Source organism: Hyla sarda, chromosome 5, assembly GCF_029499605.1.
Source record: "Hyla sarda isolate aHylSar1 chromosome 5, aHylSar1.hap1, whole genome shotgun sequence".
Classification (NCBI taxonomy): Eukaryota; Metazoa; Chordata; class Amphibia; order Anura; family Hylidae; genus Hyla; species Hyla sarda.
Window position 1 is genome coordinate 327,748,801 of NC_079193.1, and position 19,905 is coordinate 327,768,705.

The 19,905-nt window shown below is 44.4% G+C and overlaps 1 protein-coding gene across 6 annotated transcripts in view; it reads left to right on the forward strand.

The window, feature by feature from the left end:
* C5H8orf88 (chromosome 5 C8orf88 homolog) overlaps positions 1 to 12,039 on the forward strand; it is a 46,304-nt gene extending 34,265 nt beyond the window's left edge. For 5 of the 6 annotated variants that reach the window (XR_008844303.1, XM_056522350.1, XM_056522354.1 and 2 more), the window contains one exon: positions 8,964 to 9,189. Coding sequence is in view for 5 of the 6 variants with exons in the window: in XM_056522350.1 (XP_056378325.1) it covers positions 8,964 to 9,089 (126 nt within the window). In the remaining variant the exon portion in view is untranslated. Of the gene's footprint in view, positions 1 to 8,963; positions 9,190 to 11,933 lie in introns of those variants that run through there. The other variant, XM_056522351.1, reaches the window with a different exon arrangement.
* Positions 12,040 to 19,905: the final 7,866 nt, after the last annotated feature.

A 19,905-nucleotide genomic window follows, 5' to 3' on the forward strand; every position in this document is an offset into this window, starting at 1 on the left:
TACACATATATATTATATATCAAAAAAGAACCAAAGAAATATCTGCACTCACCGCCAGTTTAGCGACTCGAAGCTCCTACATGGAGACACTGGTGGACCGAGGTTGCAGGTTAGCATGGTAATTGCCTCTGAGCGCCCACACTACCCTGCAACCTCTGTCCACTTGACTCTCCATGTAGGAGCTTCGAGTCGCTAACCTAGCGGTGAGTGTGGATTTTTCTTTGGTTCTTTTTTGCTATATGTCTGACATACCTGTCCTTTGGCTTATATCCTAGCACTTCCGCAGACTCAGCATTTTATGGTCTTCATTGCTGCACTGCAATCCTGTTCCTGGTTTAACCCTCGATTTACCTGTTACTAGTGGTGCCATCCTATACCTCTGTTCAGACGTGTATGTGTGTGTATATGTATATATATATATATATATATATATATATGTATATATATATATATATATATATATATATACAAACAACAAAAAACGTGGTCTCAAATGGCTGGAGGTGCTCAACCCCAAATGCAGTTTTGCATTTATACTGGGGGAGCAGATCCTGCCCTTGTAGTCCGTTGCTAAGGGCGATCCCCAGCATAAAAATGCATATAATGGAGGATGCCTGCAGCGGACTACAAGTGCCACAATAGAATCCTACACCAGATAAACGGTGTGGATGTGTAACAATTAGAATACAATACAGGAATATGGGTGCACTACTGTGGTAGATGTATACAATGACATTGGCTATCCCTCAACACTGATGTTAAAATTGAGACATTCGCCAGTGTATCCTTATATGAAGGACACACCAGAGCCCGCACACCAACGCCAAGGTTTCTCAAATTGGTGCGAGACCTAACGCTAATCCTACCTGTGCTTGATAAGCAAAACAGGGGCCAGTGGGCAATTACGGCAGCATTCGGTTGACTCACAACTTCCTCCCAGATACCTGGGAGGAAGTTGTGTCAACCGAATGCTGCCGTAATTGGTGCGGGTCGAACCTTGGCGTTGGTGTGCGGGCTCTGGTGTGTCCTTCATATAAGGATACACTGGCGAATGTCTCAATTTTAACATCAGTGTTGAGGGATAGCCAATGTCATTGTATATATCTACCACAGTAGTGCACCTAAATTCATATATATATATATATATATATATATATATATATATATATATATATATATATATACATACACACACATATATATATTATAAAATTTAAAGGCAGGATTACCCCTTTTATATGTACAGGTAGTTTATTTTTACTGTGCAGAAGGATGAATGTTGTTCCTAAAACATTATTGTCCTAGGAACAACATTCATCCTTCTGCATGTGAATATGCACAGTTATAAAGTTCCATTAACTTTCCATACATGGTTTCTTCTGTCTGCATTAGTTTACTCATCATTTTTACGGACATCTCCCCCCGCACTAACCAGCAGTATTGGCTGGTAGTGCAGGAGAGGAATATTGATGAGCTGGGTGGCGCTGCGGCCAGCGGCACTAATATCAGAGTGCCAGTTAGCCTGGCCGATGCAAGTTAGCAGCTAATTAGCATATACCGAAAATAGAAGATTACGGCTGAACGACGGATCCGGGCCCGGTAAGCATCAAACTGATCAGCGTCCCACGCACTACCAGCCAGTACGGCTGGTTAGTGCGGGGGGAGCAAGCTGACAGTTTTCCTTTAAGGGGTGTTGTGCCAACGCTGCTATTCTTGTATAACTTTATAACTGAGGTAGGCAGTTTAGAGCTGAAGGGCCACTCCGATCATTCCCAGGTATGTTATGTCATAGGTGAGTAGATCTACCTAAGGCAGTGGTGTCCAAACTGCGGCCCTCCAATCATAGCTCATCTCACACTAAACTGCACACTGGCAGTTGGTTATAGAGTACTCCCCTGTATGGCTTCAGATGATGTCACGCCTGCTGGGGAACGCCCCTTCCCAGTCTGTGAATCTGACTGAGCAGAAAATACAGGGCAATATCAAGGTAGAAAACTAAAAAAAAATAATAAAAATAAAGGCAGGGGGTGGTTTATCATGATGGGGGCAGTGAACTGAGAGGATTATAACATTTATCAAGTTAATGAGGGGTACTCTTTAAGAGAAACCCTTCAAAATGTGAATTCTTGGACTTAATGTAATAACTGTAAAGAATGAGTACCCCTCATTAACTTGATAAATGTTATAATCCTCCCAGTTCACTGCCCCCATCATGATAACACACCCCCTGCCTTTATTTTTATTATTTTTTAGTTTTCTACCTTGATATTTCTCTTTATTTTCTGCTCAGTCTCAGTCAGATTCACAGACTGGGAAGGGGCGTTCCCCAGCAGGCGCGACATCATCTGAAGCCATACAGGGGAGAACTTCCTCCCTCACTCTGCAACCAACTGCCAGTGTGCAGTTTAGTGTGAGATGAGCTATGATTGGATAATGCTGCACCCCCCTCAGCATTTCCCGATTTTGGACTTCTGCCAGGCCAGCAGGAGTCCAACGTCTGTGCAAAAGATTGGGGGGGGGGGATGTGCTCTGAACAAGTAGGGAGACACCTAGTGGCAGCTTTTTTAAAACACAAATAACACACAGAAAACTTAATTTATTTTTTTATTTTATTTATTTTTTTAAACCAAGTATATTATAAAGATTTTTTTATTTACTATAAGGAGTGCAATAGCAAAAATTTGTTTTAATGAGTGCCCTTTTAAATACAATGTAAAGTTATGTGAGAGATCAGGTATTTTAGTAACAGTGTTATAGGTCCAGATTTATTAGTCTGCCCAAAAATATAAGTCAAAATCAGACAGTTTTGGTTTCAGGCAGAATGATAAATCTGGGCCATATGTGTCTTTTAGGGTTTAGATGTTTGAGGTATATATCAGGTGAGATATGAGCCCCTTCTCTGCCTTTTGTGCATAAATGGTGTAAAACATAACATCTAATACCTTGTATAACCAAACTCCCCTACCATACATTATTGGATGCCTTTTTTGGGGTCTATGGTTGACAACGCAGACTTTCCACCATGTCCAGAACCATCAGAACTTTTATGATGTGTACTAGAGATGAGCGAACTTCGATTCGTCACGAACTTCTCGGCTCGGCAGTTGATGACTTATCCTGCATAAATTAGTTCAGCTTCCAGGTGCTCCCGTGGGTTGGAAAAGGTGGATACAGTCCTAGGAGACTCTTTCCTAGGACTGTATCCACCTTTTCCAGCCCACCGGAGCACCTGAAAGATGAACTAATTTATGCAGGATAAGTCATCAACTGCCGAGCCGAGAAGTTCGTGACTAATCGAATTTACTGTTCGCTCATCTCTATTGTGTACCCCTGAGCAGCCTGGGATAAAACATGACATGCAGGGGAAATAGGATCCAGCCATCAGCTTGGACAGGATTTTAAAGGGGTACTCCGCTGCTCAGCATTTGGAACAAACTGTTCCAAATGCAGGAGCCAGTGCTGGGAGCTATTGACATGATAGCCCTGCCCCCTCATGACGTCACGCCCCCCCCCCCCCATTCCAAGTCTATGGGAGGGGGAGTGATGTCATGAGGGGGTGGGGCTATGACATTACGAGCTGACGGCTACAGCGTTCAGAACAGTTTGTTCCAAACGCTGAGCAGCGGAGTACCCCTTTAATATCTATATTAGTATGTGATATGGGTCTATGTGAACTAGGGGGTGAAGGATCTTTACTACCAGTTTATGACAGTAATATGATGTAAGCCATGTTAGCCTAGGGGGCATACCCTCCCCACCTAGAATCTTAAAGCGTACGGTCAGATCCAACAAACAAAATTTTTTTTTATATATATCACTCAGTACCTAATCCTGACCATGTACATCAAATTTTTATGTGTCTAGCACCTTTATTTATTTTATTATAAAATTTTTATTTTAGCTCCCTAGTCTGAATTCCTCTCAAAGGGAGGGGGCGTGGCCTCACTGTGCAGGTCCCCGCCCCCTCCCTCAGTATGCTGTCTGCTCACATCTCCTTTAGCATTCGTAAAACTACAACTCCCAGCTTGTCCTCACTGACAGTAGCGGGACACAAGCTGACAGTGGGAGGATCTTTCCTCTAGCTCTGAGCCCTGCGCTCAGAGCTGTCGATCAAGGAAGTGTGTCCATGAGGCATGGACACAGCAGGACTCGTACGTGTCCAAGCAGGCCGGGGCGAGGGGGGGGGGGCAGTTGTTTGTCTGGCTTTTTCAGTATGAATTAATGAAAATTTTCTAATTAAAGCAATTGCAAAACCTATTGGTTATACATGCTTTACAACATATCAAAAGTTTTTGTATCGGACAGTGCCCATTTACGTATTTTAGTAAAGAGGGCGAAAGTTGAAACAATTTTCCTATAGGATTTACCAATGTAGCCATCAGTCCTGGGGCTTCATTATTATGAAGCCCCTTGATAGTATTTTGCGCTGCTTCTTCTGTGGTTCACTTTATGTAACCCCTTGTGACCAGCCCTATAAGGGCCTTAATGACCAGCTAAATTTCTCCACTTTTGCCTCTGTGTTGATCAGCCAAAACTTTAATGTTTTTTGTACATTTTTTAATTGGGGCAGTTTGGTATATACCGTAATATATATAATTTTTTTTTTCTTTATTTTACTGCATGAATGTAGTTAACCCCTTCATGACCTGGGGGTATATTTGGTCTTTGCGACCAAAAAAATATGCTGCTCAAAAAAATAAAGGGAACACTTAAACAACACAATGTAACTCCAAGTCAATGACACTTCTGTGATATCACACTGTCCACTCAGGAAGCAACACTAATTGACAATCAATTTCACATGCTGTTGTGCAAATGGAACAGACAACAGGTGGAAATTATAGGCAATTAGCAAGATACCCCTAATAAAGGAGTGGTTTTGCAGGTGGAGAGCACAGACCACTTCTCAGTTCCTATGCTTCCTGGCTGATGTTTTGATCACTTTTGAATGCTGGTGGTGCTTTCACTCTAGTGGTAGCATGAGACTACAATCCACACAAGTGGCTCAGGTAGTGCAGCTCAACCAGGATGGCACATCAATGCGAGCTGTGGCAAGAAGGTTTGCTGCGTCTGTCAGCATAGTGTCCAGAGCATGGAGGCGCTACCAGGAGACAGGCCAGTACATCAGGAGACATGGAGGAGGCCGTAGGAGGGGAACAACCCAGCAGCAGGACCACTACCTCTGCCTTTGTGCAAAGAGGAGCACTACCAGATCCCTGCAAAATGACCTCCAGCAGGTGTGTGTCCACTCAAACGGTCAGAAACAGACTGCATGAGGATGGTATGAGGGCCCGTGGGGGTTGTGCTTACAGCCCAACACCATGCAGGACTTTTGGCCAGAGAACACAAAGATTGGCAGATTCGCCACGGACGCCCTGTGCTTTTCACAGATGAAAGCAGGTTCACACTCAGCACAGTCTGGAGACGCTGTGGAGAACGTTCTGCTGCCTGCAACATCCTCCAGCATGACTGGTTTGGCGGTGGGTCAGTAATGGTGTGGGGTTGCATTTCTTTGGGGGGCCGCACAGCCCTCCATATGCTTGCCAGAAATAGCCTGACTGCCATTAGGTACCGAGATGAGATCCTCAGACCCCTTGTGAGACCATATGCTGGTGCAGTTGGCCCCGGGTTCCTCCTAATGCAAGACAACGCTAAACCTCATGTGGCTGGAGTGTCAGCAGTTCCTGCAAGAGGGAGGCATTGATGCTATGGACTGGCCCGTCCGTTCCCCAGACCTGAATCCGATTGAGCACATCTGGGACATCATGTCTCGCTCCATCCACCAACTCCACATTGCAACACAGACTGTCCAGGAGTTGGCGGATGCTTTAGTCCAGGTCTGGGAGGACATCCCACAGGAGACCATCCGCCACCTCATCAGGAGCATACCCAGGCGTTGTAGGGAGGTCATACGGGCACGTGGAGGCCACACACACTACTGAGCCTCATTTTGACTTGTTTAAGGACATTACATCAAGGTTGGATCAGCCTGTAGTGTGGTTTTCCACTTTGATTTTGAGTGTGACTCCATATCCAGACCTCCATGGGTTGATACATTTGATTTCCATTGATAATTTTTGTGTGATTTTGTTTTCATCACATTCAACTATGTAAAGACGAAAGTATTTCATACGATTAGTTCATTCAGATCTAGGATGTGTTATCTTAGTGTTCCCCTTATTTTTTTTTGAGCAGTGTAGTATCCCATTTTGGAATGCTGCATTCTAAAGGTGTTTTTTTTTTTTTTTTTTTTTTTAAATCCATCCACCCAAAAAAAAGTCTCAAATTTTTTATTTTTGCAGGACAAATTGCAATGGCAGTCACAGGATCGATGGCCATGTAAATGATATACAAATTATGAAATATGAGAACCACGCACAAAAATACACACCCACGTCTTTGTATGCTATTAGTGAGGTTATAAATAGTTGTCTAAGGAATATACTGCCACGCTGAATGCACTTGGGCATGGGAATAATTAAGATTGCTAGCCCCAATGTTAGGGCTGCCTGGTTGGTCCCTGGATAACACCCTCTATACTTTCACTCTGCCCATAAGCAACGTGGCCCCTACATGCTGTGAGATCCCACACACTGAGATCTCCAGCACGGCTAGGCCGCAGTATAACTGCGTAATCTCAGATCATTAAGGGGCTATGTCCTTTTGGGCATCCAGGGACCAGCTGGGTGGCCAGCTATTGGCCTGTACTTGCAGGTTAGTGTGGATGACGCTGCTGTCATTTTCCCTCTTAAGCTCTTTGGGTGTCTGTCCAGTTGCTCCCTTTATTTCCTAGATGCAGGTAATACATAGTAGGCACATGTCTGAGACATTCCTGCTAGCTGGAGGTATGGGGGAGCTACTTGCTCAATGGTAACCGGGAAGCAGCCATTGGAATCCGTTTGTTGTTTTCTTTATTTATGTTCCCATGAAGTAAAGTTTAGTTTGCTTTAATGCTAGAGGAGTTAATCCTATACCGTGAATTAAAAGAAATGAATGCATGTAATGAATGCACTTCCTGGACCCGAGAATTATTTACACATTAATCTTATCTACCGTATTTTTCGTCATAAGACGCTCCGGCATATAAGACGCACCTAATTTTATAGGATTAAAATCTAGAAAATAAAGATTCTGAACCAAATACAATGTAAAGTATAGGACAGTGATCTTCAACCTGCGGACCTTCAGATGTTGCAAAACTTCAACTCCCAGCATGCCCGGACTGCCGTTGGCTGTCCGATCATGCTGGGAGTTGTAGTTTTGCAACATTTGGAGGTCCGCAGGTTTAAGACCACTGGTATAGGAGGTAGTACTCACGTGTCCCCGCCGCTCCGGACCGCTCACCGCTCGTCACCGCTGCCCTGGATGTCTCCCTCCATCGCTGTTGCGGCATCCCCGGGGTGTCACCGTCGCTCCGGAACGTCTGTGCTGCCCAGTATCCTCGCTCTCTGTCGCCACCATGACATTGCAATGCACGCCGCTCCTATTGGATGAAGGGGGCGGCGTGCGCGACGACGAAGGAGAGCGCCGGCCATGCAGGGGATCCCGGCACGGAGCAGACACCGAGGAGGCAGGTAAGGTCCCTTCCGGTGTCCTGTAAGCTGTTCGGGACGCCGCGATTTCACCGCGGGGATCCCGAACAGCCCGACTGAACAGCCGGGTTAGTGTTGTTTTCGCTGCAGACGCGGCGGTCAGCTTTGATCGCTGCGTCTGAAGGGTTAATACAGGGCATCACCGCGATCGGTGATGTCCTGTATTAGCCGCAGGTCCCGGCCGTTGATGGCCGCAGGGACCGCCGCGATAGGTGTGCATTCGCCTTATAAGACGCACCAACTCCCCCCCCAGTTTTGGGGAAGAAAAAGTGCGTCTTATACGGCGAAAAATACGGTATGTCCTCCCCAAGGGATTATAAGGGATTGTGCCAGTATTTGGTAAGTAAAAAAAAAAAAAGTCTTGTACCATAGTCCCTCACATCTCAGTCATTTTACTCAATTGCACAGTTCAAACTAATGATACGGATGAGTATGAGAAAATGTTTGCCGGTCTGCGTAGGATGTAGGAAATCCATAAAATTGTTACAATCCTATGAGAGACTTAACTTGCTAAGGACTTTGCCAATTCCTGTTGTCAGGCTGGAATTTTTATTGGTTAAATGGAAGGTATGTAGTTGGGCCTTTCAGACCCATTCTTGGGTTAGTCCTGATTTTCAAGTTGCTGTGACAGATTAATACTGGGCTTACAAAAGGTGTACCCAAGTCTGTATGAAGAGGCTGTGAGGGCCCTTTAATACAGTGTTTCTCAAGCGCGGTCCTCAAGAACCCCCCAACAGGTCATGTTATCAGGATTTCCTTAGTCTTTCACAGGTAAATATGACTGTGGTGATGCCTGATTCACTGACCATAATTATATCACCTGTCAAAGACTAAGGAAATCCAGAAGACATGATCTGTTTGGGGGGTACTTGAGGACCGCGCTTGAGAAAAAACTGCTTTAATAAGAGTTTGAGAGCTGGAGACACATTTTGGTGACTGTTTTGTTGGGTGGCTGGTAGTAAGCCACCTGTGCAGAGAGGGAAGATTATGTGAACTTAGCGCTGGACAAACAGGATTTATTTTGTATTTGTTTGTGCCTAAAGTTAAAGGGGTACTCCGGCCCTAAGACATCTTATCCCCTATCCAAAGGATAGGGGATAAGATGTCTGATCGCGGTGGTCCCGCATGAGAGATTGCGGGGGTCGACTCCCAGCCGTGGGATTACCTCGATCAGACATCTTATCCCCTATCCTTTGGATAGGGGATAAGATGTCTTAGGGCCGGAGTACCCCTTTAAAGGCTGCATTTTTTTATTTTATTTTTTTACTGTAAAATAAAAATATCTTGCAGTTTGTGTAGTCATTGGTGTGTTATAGGTGGTTCCTTACTCTATAATGTCTTTTTTTTTTTTTTTTCTTAATTATTTTCTAGATCTCCAACCTGTACTGTGCCATTGACCCCTTTTCACCAGCGGACATGCAGAACACACATCTCTCTGCAAGACTAGATCATCGCACCTACCATCTGTCACAGGATGACGCACTCATTTTTGGCTAATAAGCAGCAAGGTTATTGTGTATTATTCTCCTAATAAAAAAAAGATATTCTGCTACTATTGCAGCGCTGGAGAAACGTTTCTAGCTCTGTGCATTTAAGACGTAATGTTGTTTCTTTGTATAGTCTTTCAGTTAATATTTAAGATGCATGTCTGTATGATAGTTTGTCCCTTTGTTGCAGTTCTCTTTTATCTATGTTTGCTGAATATACTGAATGCGTTCTTTTGTATGTCTACTTTTGTGTTATACAGTCTTGCACTTGCGATTTAACTAGTTATGTAGATATTTTATATTGTGAACATTTTCCGTTAGTTTTCTCACTTTGCTGCTTTGAAGTCTCTTTTTAAGTAAACCGCTATAGGGATTGAGATGGGACAGATTTGTTGTGCTTTTTCTACACAGTACAATAACCTGTTCTCATATTGCAGAAAAAAAAAATCACCACAACTTTTATGGCATGCTAGGAATCCTCTGTAAGGCTGGGTTCACACTACGTTTTGGCTCTACTGGGGACCGTCTAGCCCAGTGTTTCCCAACCGGGGTGCCTCCAGCTGTGGCCAAACTACAACTCCCAGCATGCCCGGACAGCCAAAGGCTGTCCGGGCATGCTGGGCGTTGTAGTTTGGCCACAGCTGGAGGCGCCTCGGTTGGGAAACATTGGTCTAGCCAAAACGTAGTGTGAACCCAACCTAAGTAATAAGTAAGTGACTCTGTAACTGTGTTCAGTGGTTGGAGAGACCCCTGAATACAAGAGACCCCTTCTGTAACTGAAGAGACAGGTCAGCATCTTTTATTGCCCCATAACATACAATGAATTTGGAAAGTCTTCAGATCCTTTCACCTTTTTCAGGTTTAGTTTTTTTTGCGGCCTTGTGCTAAAATTAGAAGAAAAAAAACCAAAACGAATCAAATTGTCCCCCATCATCCTGCACTTCATACCCCATAATAGGAATGTAAAAACATTTTAGACATTTTTGGAAATGTATTAAAGAGGAAAAACTAATATTTTGCATTGGCGGAAGTATTCAGACCCTTTACTCATTACTCAGTTGAAGCGCCTCCAGTCTTTTTGTGGATGAGGCCACAAGGTTTGCACATCTGGATTTGGGGATTTTCTGCCATTCTTCTCAGCAGCTCCTCTTAAAGGGGTACTCCGCCCCTAGACATCTTATCCCCTAAGGATAGGGGATAAGATGTTAGATCGCCGTGGTCCCGCTGCTGGGGACCCCAAGGATCGCCGCTGCGGCACCCCGCTATCATTACAGCACAGAGCGAGTTCGCTCTGCGTAATGACGGGCGATACAGGGGCGGGAGCAGCGTGACGTCATGGCTCCGCCCCTCATGACATCACGGGCCATCCCCTTAATGCAAGTCTATGGCAGGGGGCGTGACGACCACCACGCCCCCTCCGATAGACTTGTATTGATGGGGGCGGGCCGTGACGTCATGAGGGGCGGAGTTGTGGCGTAATGATGCTCCGGCCCCTGTATTGCCCGTCATTACGTGCAGAGCGATCTCGCTCTGCGCAGTAATGATAGCAGGGTGCCGCAGCAGCGATCCCCAGGGTCCCCAGCAGCGGGACCCCGGCGATCTGACATCTTATCCCCTATCCTTTGGATAGGGGATAAGATGTCTAGGGGCGGAGTACCCCTTTAAGCCCTGTCAGGTTGGATGGGGACTGTCTGTGGAATCCATTTTCAGGTCTCTCCAGAGACGTATGAATGGGTTAAGGTCAGGGCTCTGGCTGAGCAACTCTAGGGCATTCAGATTTGTGCATAAGCTGGTCTTGTGTTGTCTAGGCTGTGTGCTTAGGGTCATTGTATTGTTGGAAGGTGAATCTTCAGCTTTCCTTTAAAGGGGTACTCCGGTGAAAAACAGAAAGTTAAACAAATTTAGTAAATTACTTCTATTAAAAATTCTTAATCCTCCCAATACTTATTAGCGGCTGTATGCTACAGAGGAAATCCTTTTCTTTTGGTATCTTTTCTGTCACGACCACAGTGCTCTCTGCTGACACCTCTGTCAATGTCAGGAACTGTCCATAGAAGAAGAAAATCCCCATAGCAAATCCCCATAGCAAACCTCTCCTGCTCTGGACAGTTCCTGACATGGACAGGGGTGTCAGCAGAGAGCACTGTGGACAGACAGAAAAGAAATCCCCCCCCCCCCCCCCAAAAAAAAAAAGAACTTCCTCTGTAGTATACAGCCACTAAGTACTGTAAAGATTAAGAATTTTTAATAGAAGTAATTTACAAATCTTTTTAACTTTCTGGCACCAGTTGATTTAAAAAAGTACCCATTTAACCCTAACCAGTCTCACTGTTCCAGCCACTGAAAACACCCCCACAGCATGATGCTGCCCCCACCATGCTTCACTGTAGGGATGTTATTGGGCAGGTGATGAGCAGTGCCTGGTTTTCTCCAGACATAATGCTTAGAATTTTAAAATAAAGATAAATAAATAAAATATTCAACCTTGGTTTCAATGGACCGGAGAAAATCTAGGTGCACATCTGCAGAAAGGATCTTCAGAGCTCAGCCAGCATGACCACTGGGTTCATGGCCATCTCCCTTCACTACTTCACTAGCACCTTCTCTCCCCTTTACTTGGGTACGGACTCCAGCTCTCGGGAGACCCCTGGTTGTTTCACTCTTCTTCCACTTAAGAACTTTGGAGACCCTTCTGCTTTTGGGAACTTTCAGTGCAGCAGATATTTTTTTTGTACCCTTCTCCAGATCTGTGCCTTCACATAATCCTGTCTCTGAGCTCTACAGGCAGTTCTTTCTACCTCATGGCTTGGTTTGCTCTAATTATGCACTTTTTTTTCAAATCATGTCCAATCAGCTGAATTTACCACAGACGACTCAACGTGTAGAAACATCTCAGAGATGAAGAGAAATGGGAGGAGCTAAATGTCAGAGCAAAGGGTCTGAATACTTGTATCTAGCAAAAATGTAAGTTTTCTTTTTCTTTTTAATACATTTCCCAAAATTATATATATATATATATATATATATATATATATATATATATATATATATATATATATATATATATATTATAAAATTTTGGAGCAAGGCCGCAACATAAAGTAGAAGGGTCTGAAAATTTCTGAATGCATTGTATAAATGTATTCTGGTGCGAGGAGGGTCCATATAGTTTTGAACGGCAGTGATCTGTCCCTAAATAATTTAAAGGGGTTATCCAGGAATAAACTTTATGACACGTGTCTCGGGAATCCGCCCAGTTTAGAAGAGGTTTACTATGGGGATTTGCTTCTAAACTGGGCGTTTCCCGAGACAGGTGTCATCAGAGAGCACTTAGACAGAAAAGAATAACCTTAATTTCAGAAGCTCATAAGTACTGAAAGGATTAAGATTTTTTAATAGAAGTAATTTACAAATCTGTTTAACTTTCTGGAACCAGTTGATATATAAAAAAAAGTTTTTTCCTGGATAACCCCTTTAACAGCAGTACAGAGGATTTCAGCAGCAGCGTGTGCTGATTTTGCAGAAGGTGGTGACCTGGTCTCTCATGGGCTTGTATTAGTGAGGAATAATCTCTGATGCATTAGGTCAGTGTTTCTTAACCAGGGTGCCTCCAGCTGTTGCAAAACTACAACTCCCAGCATGCCCGGACAGCCGTAGGCTGTCCGGGCCTGCTGAGAGTTGTAGTTTTGCAATGGCTGGAGGCACCTTGGTTGGGAAACACACCATTAGGTACAAGTCTATGGAGTGCTGGCTCATGAGATGTCCATTTTACTTTCCTGATATATTGTATCCAGCATGTTCCTCCACATCATGGCTATTGGGTGTTAGCACTTTTTTTTTTTTTCTCTCTGTATAGTAAAGTTATACCTTATTGAAAGTAACTGTTATGTTGTGTGAAAATTATCACTTTCTCTCACTACAGCAGAAAATAAATGGTTCTGAACACCCGGATAGTTGTCAGTAGGATTTAATATTGCAATAATTGATCTGGTTTTCTCATAGGGGGACTAATAAGGACCCGTGGTCATTTCTACAAAAGCATTTTTCGGGTATGTATAGATAGCTTAGGGGCTGATCACGTACCTTTCTATGGTTTTTCCATACGCCCCACCCCCTTCCCGCTGATTCCGGTGTAATAAAGAAAACTGTGTCTCTGTAGCAGAATGTGACCCTTCGCACAGGGAAACAGTTTTCTGCTTTTCATCCCTTTCCGTCCCATTCCATCCCCACTCCCCTCTCTCAGGTGGAAGGGGACACAGTTAGACACCCTGCGGAGCTCAGCCAGAGAGTTCCACAGCCTTTCTGTCACTCGCCTGCATATCCTTCACCTGTCCGCAGCGCACATCTACCATCTCCCGCTACCTGTTGCAAGACTGCAACTCCCACAGTATACCCTTACAGCAGTGTTTCCCAACCAGGGGGCCTCCAGCTGTTGCAAAACTACAACTCCCAGCATGCCCGGACAGCCTTTGGCTGTCCGGGCATGCTGGGAGTTGTAGTTTTGCAACAACTGGGGGCACCCTGTTTGGAAAACACTGCCTTACAGTGAGAACATGCTGGGGGTTGTAGTCTCGGCACAGGCGAGTGGCAGAAAGGCTGGGAGATGTGCGGAGAAACTTTGTCTCTGTCGGAATGGAGTGTGAGTGAGCGGCTGTAAAGCAGAAAACTGTGTCCCTGTACAGAGGGTCACATTCCGCTACAGGGGAACAGTTTTCTTCATTACATCGGAATTATGGGGTGTTTTAGTTCACCTGAGGGATTCCTGAATCTGTCATATGGGTGTATATCTATCTGATTTATGAGGTATGGGTGGGCTTATCTGGGCCAGGAGCGTGAATAACTTACAGCTCTCTAGTATGCGCTCCCGTCAGTTCCTCGCGAGGTTAGTCTCTTGCAGTGATCCTGATGACTACGTTAGAAGGAAGTGATGGGAGCGCGTTTTACAGGCCTGTATGATATTCAGATACCGTCTAGTCCCATGGCATTATTAGATACATGCCCATCTAACAATTAAAGGGGTAGTCCAGTGGTGAAAAACTTATCCCCTATCCTAAGCACAGGGGATAAGTTTCAAATCGCGGAGGGTCCGACCGGCTCGCTGGCCAGATAGCACGTATTGACCACCGCACGAAGCGGCGGCCGACACACGCCCCCTCAATATAACTCAATGGCAGAGTCTGAGATTGCCGAAGGCAGCGCTCCGGTTCTGCCATAGAGTTGTAATCAGGGGGCGTGTCAGCCGCTGCTTCGTGCGGTGGTCAACAGGCCCCCTTCCCGCTGGCTGTTGGGGCCCCGTACAGGAGATCGCGGGGGGCCCCAGCGGTCGGACCCCCCGCAATCTGAAACTTATCCCCTATCCTTAGGATAGGAGATAAGTTTTTCACCACTGGATATTCTAAAACACCCCATACATTTGGAATGGGGGAGCAGATTGACAAACCATAAAAAGTTATGTGATCAGCCCCCCAAAGGATTCTAAATTTACCAGAAAAATGCATTTTTTTTAGAAAAGTCCTCATGGTAAAACATTATGTACAGAGAGAACTTAATCCACGTTTGTCATGGCGTTGTGCTTTTTCACCATAGTACTGACTACCTGGCGTTCCTTGTGTGCCACCCAAATGACATACACCTCTCTAGGTATATGAGACTCACAGGTCAGCAGAGGACCGAGGGGGTTTAAGTAAGACCTGTGAAGAGGATAAGTTGGCCAGTTGCCCAAAGCAACCAATCCGATCGCTTCCTTTTGTTTTTAAGAGGGAAAAGCAATCTGGCTGCTATGTTTGGCCTGTGACCATTCGTCTTTGTTCCATCAGTCCAGCAAACTGAAGGAAGTAAAACGCCTGTGCCTTAATAGACTCTGTTTCCATTCTTCGGTTTCACTGCACTGGCACGCTTTCATCAGAAAACTGAACACAATACCTGGAAAACATTTTGCTTTGATTGAAAACAATTGGACTTCAGAGACTTTCTTAGTAAAGATATTTACTTCCGTGTCCTTCTATCTCCAGGTCACTTGTTATTTTGATGCTTATTGAAAGTGATGAGAAATTTTATTAACAAATCTGGTTTTAGTTTTTTTTCTAAATAGTCGATAATGTTCAAGTTTTTCTACATGTTTGAATTTAAATCCAGTTTTTACATAATTGACTATATTTAAAAAAAATTTCTTAAAGAGTTACTCCGGCGCAAAACATCTTATCCCCTATCAAAGGGATAGGGGATAAGATGTTAGTTTGTGGGGTCCCGCTGCTGGGGACCCCCGCGTTCTCCGGGCCTGCAGCAGCGTGGAGCTCCAGTATTCCTGACGTCACGCCATGCCCCCTCCATTTGTGTCTATGGGAGAGGACGTGATGGCTCCTCCTATAGACCTGAATGGCGGGGGCATGGCAGCTGTAGTCGCCAGCCATCTGGCACGGAGCGGAGTTCCCAGCGGCGGGATCCCCACGATCTAACTTCTTATGCCCTATCCTTTTGTTAGGGGATAAGATGTTTTGCGCTGGAGTACCCCTTTTAAACTACAATAAACCTGCATAAGCGTAAATGGTACCTCTCATGATCTCCTGTGGCAGGATATGTTTAAAGCTCCCATGCAATCTTGCAGCCCAAGACTTGCTCAGGGACGTAATGAGTGGTTTAATTTTCGGAATTCTCGTAGGCTTTGCATGAAACTGCAAGAAAAGCGCCATCTGTTCCTGTCTGTCTCGGGTGACAAGATGACGCAAACACTTTAATCATATCCTGCCAACAGAGGTCATGATGGCTACCATTTAAAGCAACTCCTGACACTGCCTGGGCAAAGCTCAGGCAGTGGTGTGAATGCAGGGGGAACTTGGTATTTATATCTGGTTGGCTTGTGCCTTGCAGTGCTAAGCAGTGAATTTGGCTGCAATATGCATTGCTGCTAATGAAGTGAATGTGGCTATAAGACTGTATATAAATTGCTGCGATCCGACTGTAGCCAGAAATCTACCTGGGATGGATTTTTGGTTGTGGTCACAGCGACTTGTGTGCCGCAACATGACCATGTTTACTGCAAACTTGGTGTCCCCAAAGTTACCATGTAGTGTTAGTTTAATTTATAAAATTTATGCTGCTGCTCGTCCGAGCTCCCGCTTGTAAAACGTAGTCCCTAGCACTCCTTGGTCACCTCCATGCCCTGGACCTCCTGCTCCATTCCTTTTTTGTTCTGTTTAATCCATGTCTTCTCTCTGTTTCAGTACATAATAACGATGGTTCCACTCCTTTGTTCTAGCCCTCGTCAAGTGAGTCCTGTTTTTGAGAACCATAATTCAGACCCCTAGCGATTATACACATACAGTCATGGCTGTAAATGTTGGCACCCCTGAAATTTTTCTGGAAAATACAGTGCTTTTCACAGAAAAGGATTACAGTAACACATGTTTTGCTATACACATGTTTATTCCCTTTGTGTGTATTGGAACTAAACCAAAAAAGGGAGGAAAAAAAGCAAATTGGACATAATGTCACACCAGACTCCAAAAATGGTCTGGACAAAATTATTGGCACCCTTAACTTAATATTTGGTTGTACATCCTTTGGAAAAAATAACTGAAATCAGTCACTTCCTGTAACCATCAATAAGCTTCTTACACCTCTCAGCTGGAATGTTGGACCATTCTTCCTTTGCAAACAGCTCAATGTCTCTAATTGGAAGGGCGCCTTTTCCCAACAGCAATTTTAAGCTCCCTCCACAGGTGTTCAATGGGATTTAGATCTGGACTCATTGCTGCCACTTCAGACCTCTCCAGTACTTTGTTGCCATCCATTTCTGGGGGCTTTTTGACGTATGTTTGGGGTCATTGTCATGCTGGAAGATCCAAGATCTCGGACGCAACCCAGCTTTCTGACACTGGGCTGTACAGTGTGACCCAAAATCCGTTGGTAATCCTCAGATTTTATGATGCCTTGCACACAGTCAAGGCACCCAGTGCCAGAGGCAGCAAAACAACCCCAAAACATCATTGAACCTCCACCATATTTCACTTTAGGTACTGTGTTCTTTTCTTTGTAGGCCTCATTCTGTTTTCGGTAAACAGTAGAATGATGTGCTTTACCAAAAAGCTCTTTCTTTGTCTCATCTGTCCACAAGACGTTTTCCCAGAAGGATTTTGGCTTACTCAAGTTCATTTTGGCAAAATGTAGTCTTGCTTTTTTATTTCTCCGTGTCAGCAGTGGGGTCCTCCTGGGTCTCCTGCCATAGCATTTCATTTAAATGTTGACTGACAGTTCGCGCTGACACTGATGCTCCCTGAGCCTGTAGGACAGCTTGAGTATCTTTGGAAATTGTTTGGGGCTGCTTATCCACTGTCCTGCATTGACATCTTTCATCAATTTTTCTCTTCTGTCCACGCCCAGGGAGATTAGCTACAGTGCCATGGGTTGCAAACTTCTTGATAATGTTGCGCACTGTGGACAAAGGTAAATCTAGATCTCTGGAGATAGACTTGTAACCTTGAGATGGTTGATATTTTTCCACAATTTTGGTTCCCAAGTCCTCACAGTTCTCTTCTCTTTCTGTTGTCCATGCTTAGTGTGGCACACACGGACACACAATGCAAAGACTAAGTGAACGTCTCTCCTTTTTATCTTTTCAGGTGTGATTTTTATATTGCCCACACCGGTTACTTGCCCCATGTGAGTTTAAAGGAGCATCACATGCTTGACACAATCTTTTCCCCCTCCCATTTTTTGATTTAGTTCCAATACACACAAAGGGAATAAACATGTGTATAGCAAAACATGTGTTACTGCAATCCTTTTCTGTGTGAAATACTTAATTTTCTAGGAAAATTTCAGGGGTGCCAACATTTACGGCCATGACTGTATCCCCTATCCTATGGAGAGCAGATAAGTTCCAGGAGTGGCAACGCCCCATGAAAGGGTTTATATGGAGTACAGATGTTTCAGAATTTCACACCAGCTATATTTGCATGGCAGAATAGTTAAAATATACAAAAAATACTGTTATTTATTTATTTTTTTAAACAGTATTAGTGTGACTGTAAGCTAGGGGAAAAAAATAATCTTATAAGTGAAGCTGTGTCGCATGTATTGATCTACATGAAGGCTACTGGACCTACCTACATTGCTCCAACTAAAATCCAGTGATGCATCATCATTGAGGGTTGTCTATCCGGTCTTGTATTTGGTCCAGTTTGGTAGTAAAATATAATCAGTAAAGAGCTATTCCCCCACAGACATGTTGAGTGAACCTTCCTCTATTAGGAGAATGCACCTCGTATGACCCCTGATCTGCTTCAGAAGACAGAGTTTGGATAGAGTTACTAAGCGGTGTTTGTTCTATGTTTTAGTTTTGTAATAGCTCTACACTCCATACTACAAAAAATAATATATGTAAAAGAGCATAAAGAACAATAATAGACTATGGAACATGAAGAACTGTTTATTGCAGTTTGGCACAAAAGTTACATATATAAATATGATAGGAATTACTCTTGTACGTATAAGGTACAGATTCAAGATGAAGAACAACTCATTTAGAATGCTCTGTAAATATGGTGGAGTTACAGTTAAAGACAAATAATATTTCCAACCAGAAGTAATTGGCCTACAATGACATATAGGACATTGGCTCGCCAATGACTGTTGTATGCGTCTATACTTAAATCTGAACCTCAAAAGTATTGAACAACGAAGCGGCACCCAAAGCAGGATTCAATCCAAATGGTGCTTTATTCACCCATCAAACAAAAGTGCAACGTTTTGGTCCACAATCCGGAGCTTTCTAAAGCATAACATTTCAGTGCATACACAGCATATTTATGTGCAACCACGTGATGACATCACCAAAATAGGAGGCGTTTTCACTCATGTAAACAACACACAAAAAGATAAAGCTGATGCTGTGATCATACATTCATTTCATTGAGACTCATCATCTGTCTAATATATGAAGTGTAAGTGCTGTCTATACATACACGTATCCTAGCTTAACATGCATACAGAAATAAATGTAATCCAATATACAAGCGTAATGAAGATGGAGGATAGGAGGAGTCATGTGATTCTATGGATCACATGGTTGTGAATAGTGGGTCATGTGATAGGGCATGTGTTTGCTCTCGGAGGGTCTGAACAACCGGACCCTCTGCGATCTCCTGCATGGGGCCACCGCTCTGCCACGACTCTCCCGTGTAGTAGGCGTGTCAGCCACAATGTCATGGCATGCCCCCTCCATGTATCTCTATGGGAGAGGTGGGGATGCAGCGTTCGTGCCTCCCCACCTCTCCCATATAGCTGTATGGGGAGGAGGCGTACTGTCGACCTCACTGAGGTCGATGCTATGTGCATTAGCCGGTGCACGACAATGTGGGGGCCTCATTCGGGAGATCTCGGTGTGGTCCCAGCGGCCAGACGCCCCCGCGATCAGACACTTATCCCCTATCCTGTGGATAGGGAATAGGTTTCTTTTTTTTTTTTTTGCTGCAGAGGTCCTTTAAAGGAATAGTCTTATTCTTATTCTATCCTGCCCAGGCTGCAAAAAAAGTGAAAATAAACTTTCACTTACCCTCCTATGTTCCCTCGAAGCTCCGCTACAGCTACTTCCCTTAGCCCGGAACGTCACGCGGCGCCTCAGCCTATCACCGGCCGAAGCGGGACATCGCTGCGGCCAGTGATAGGCTGAAGCGCCGTGTGACGTTCCGGGCTAAGGGAAGAAGACAGCCTGGTCGACTGATCAGCTGTAGCGGAGCTTCGAGGGAACGTAGGAAGGTAAGTGAAAGTTTATTTTCACTTTTTTTGAAGCCCGGGCAGGAGAGAATAAGAATAGTCCGTACCAGACT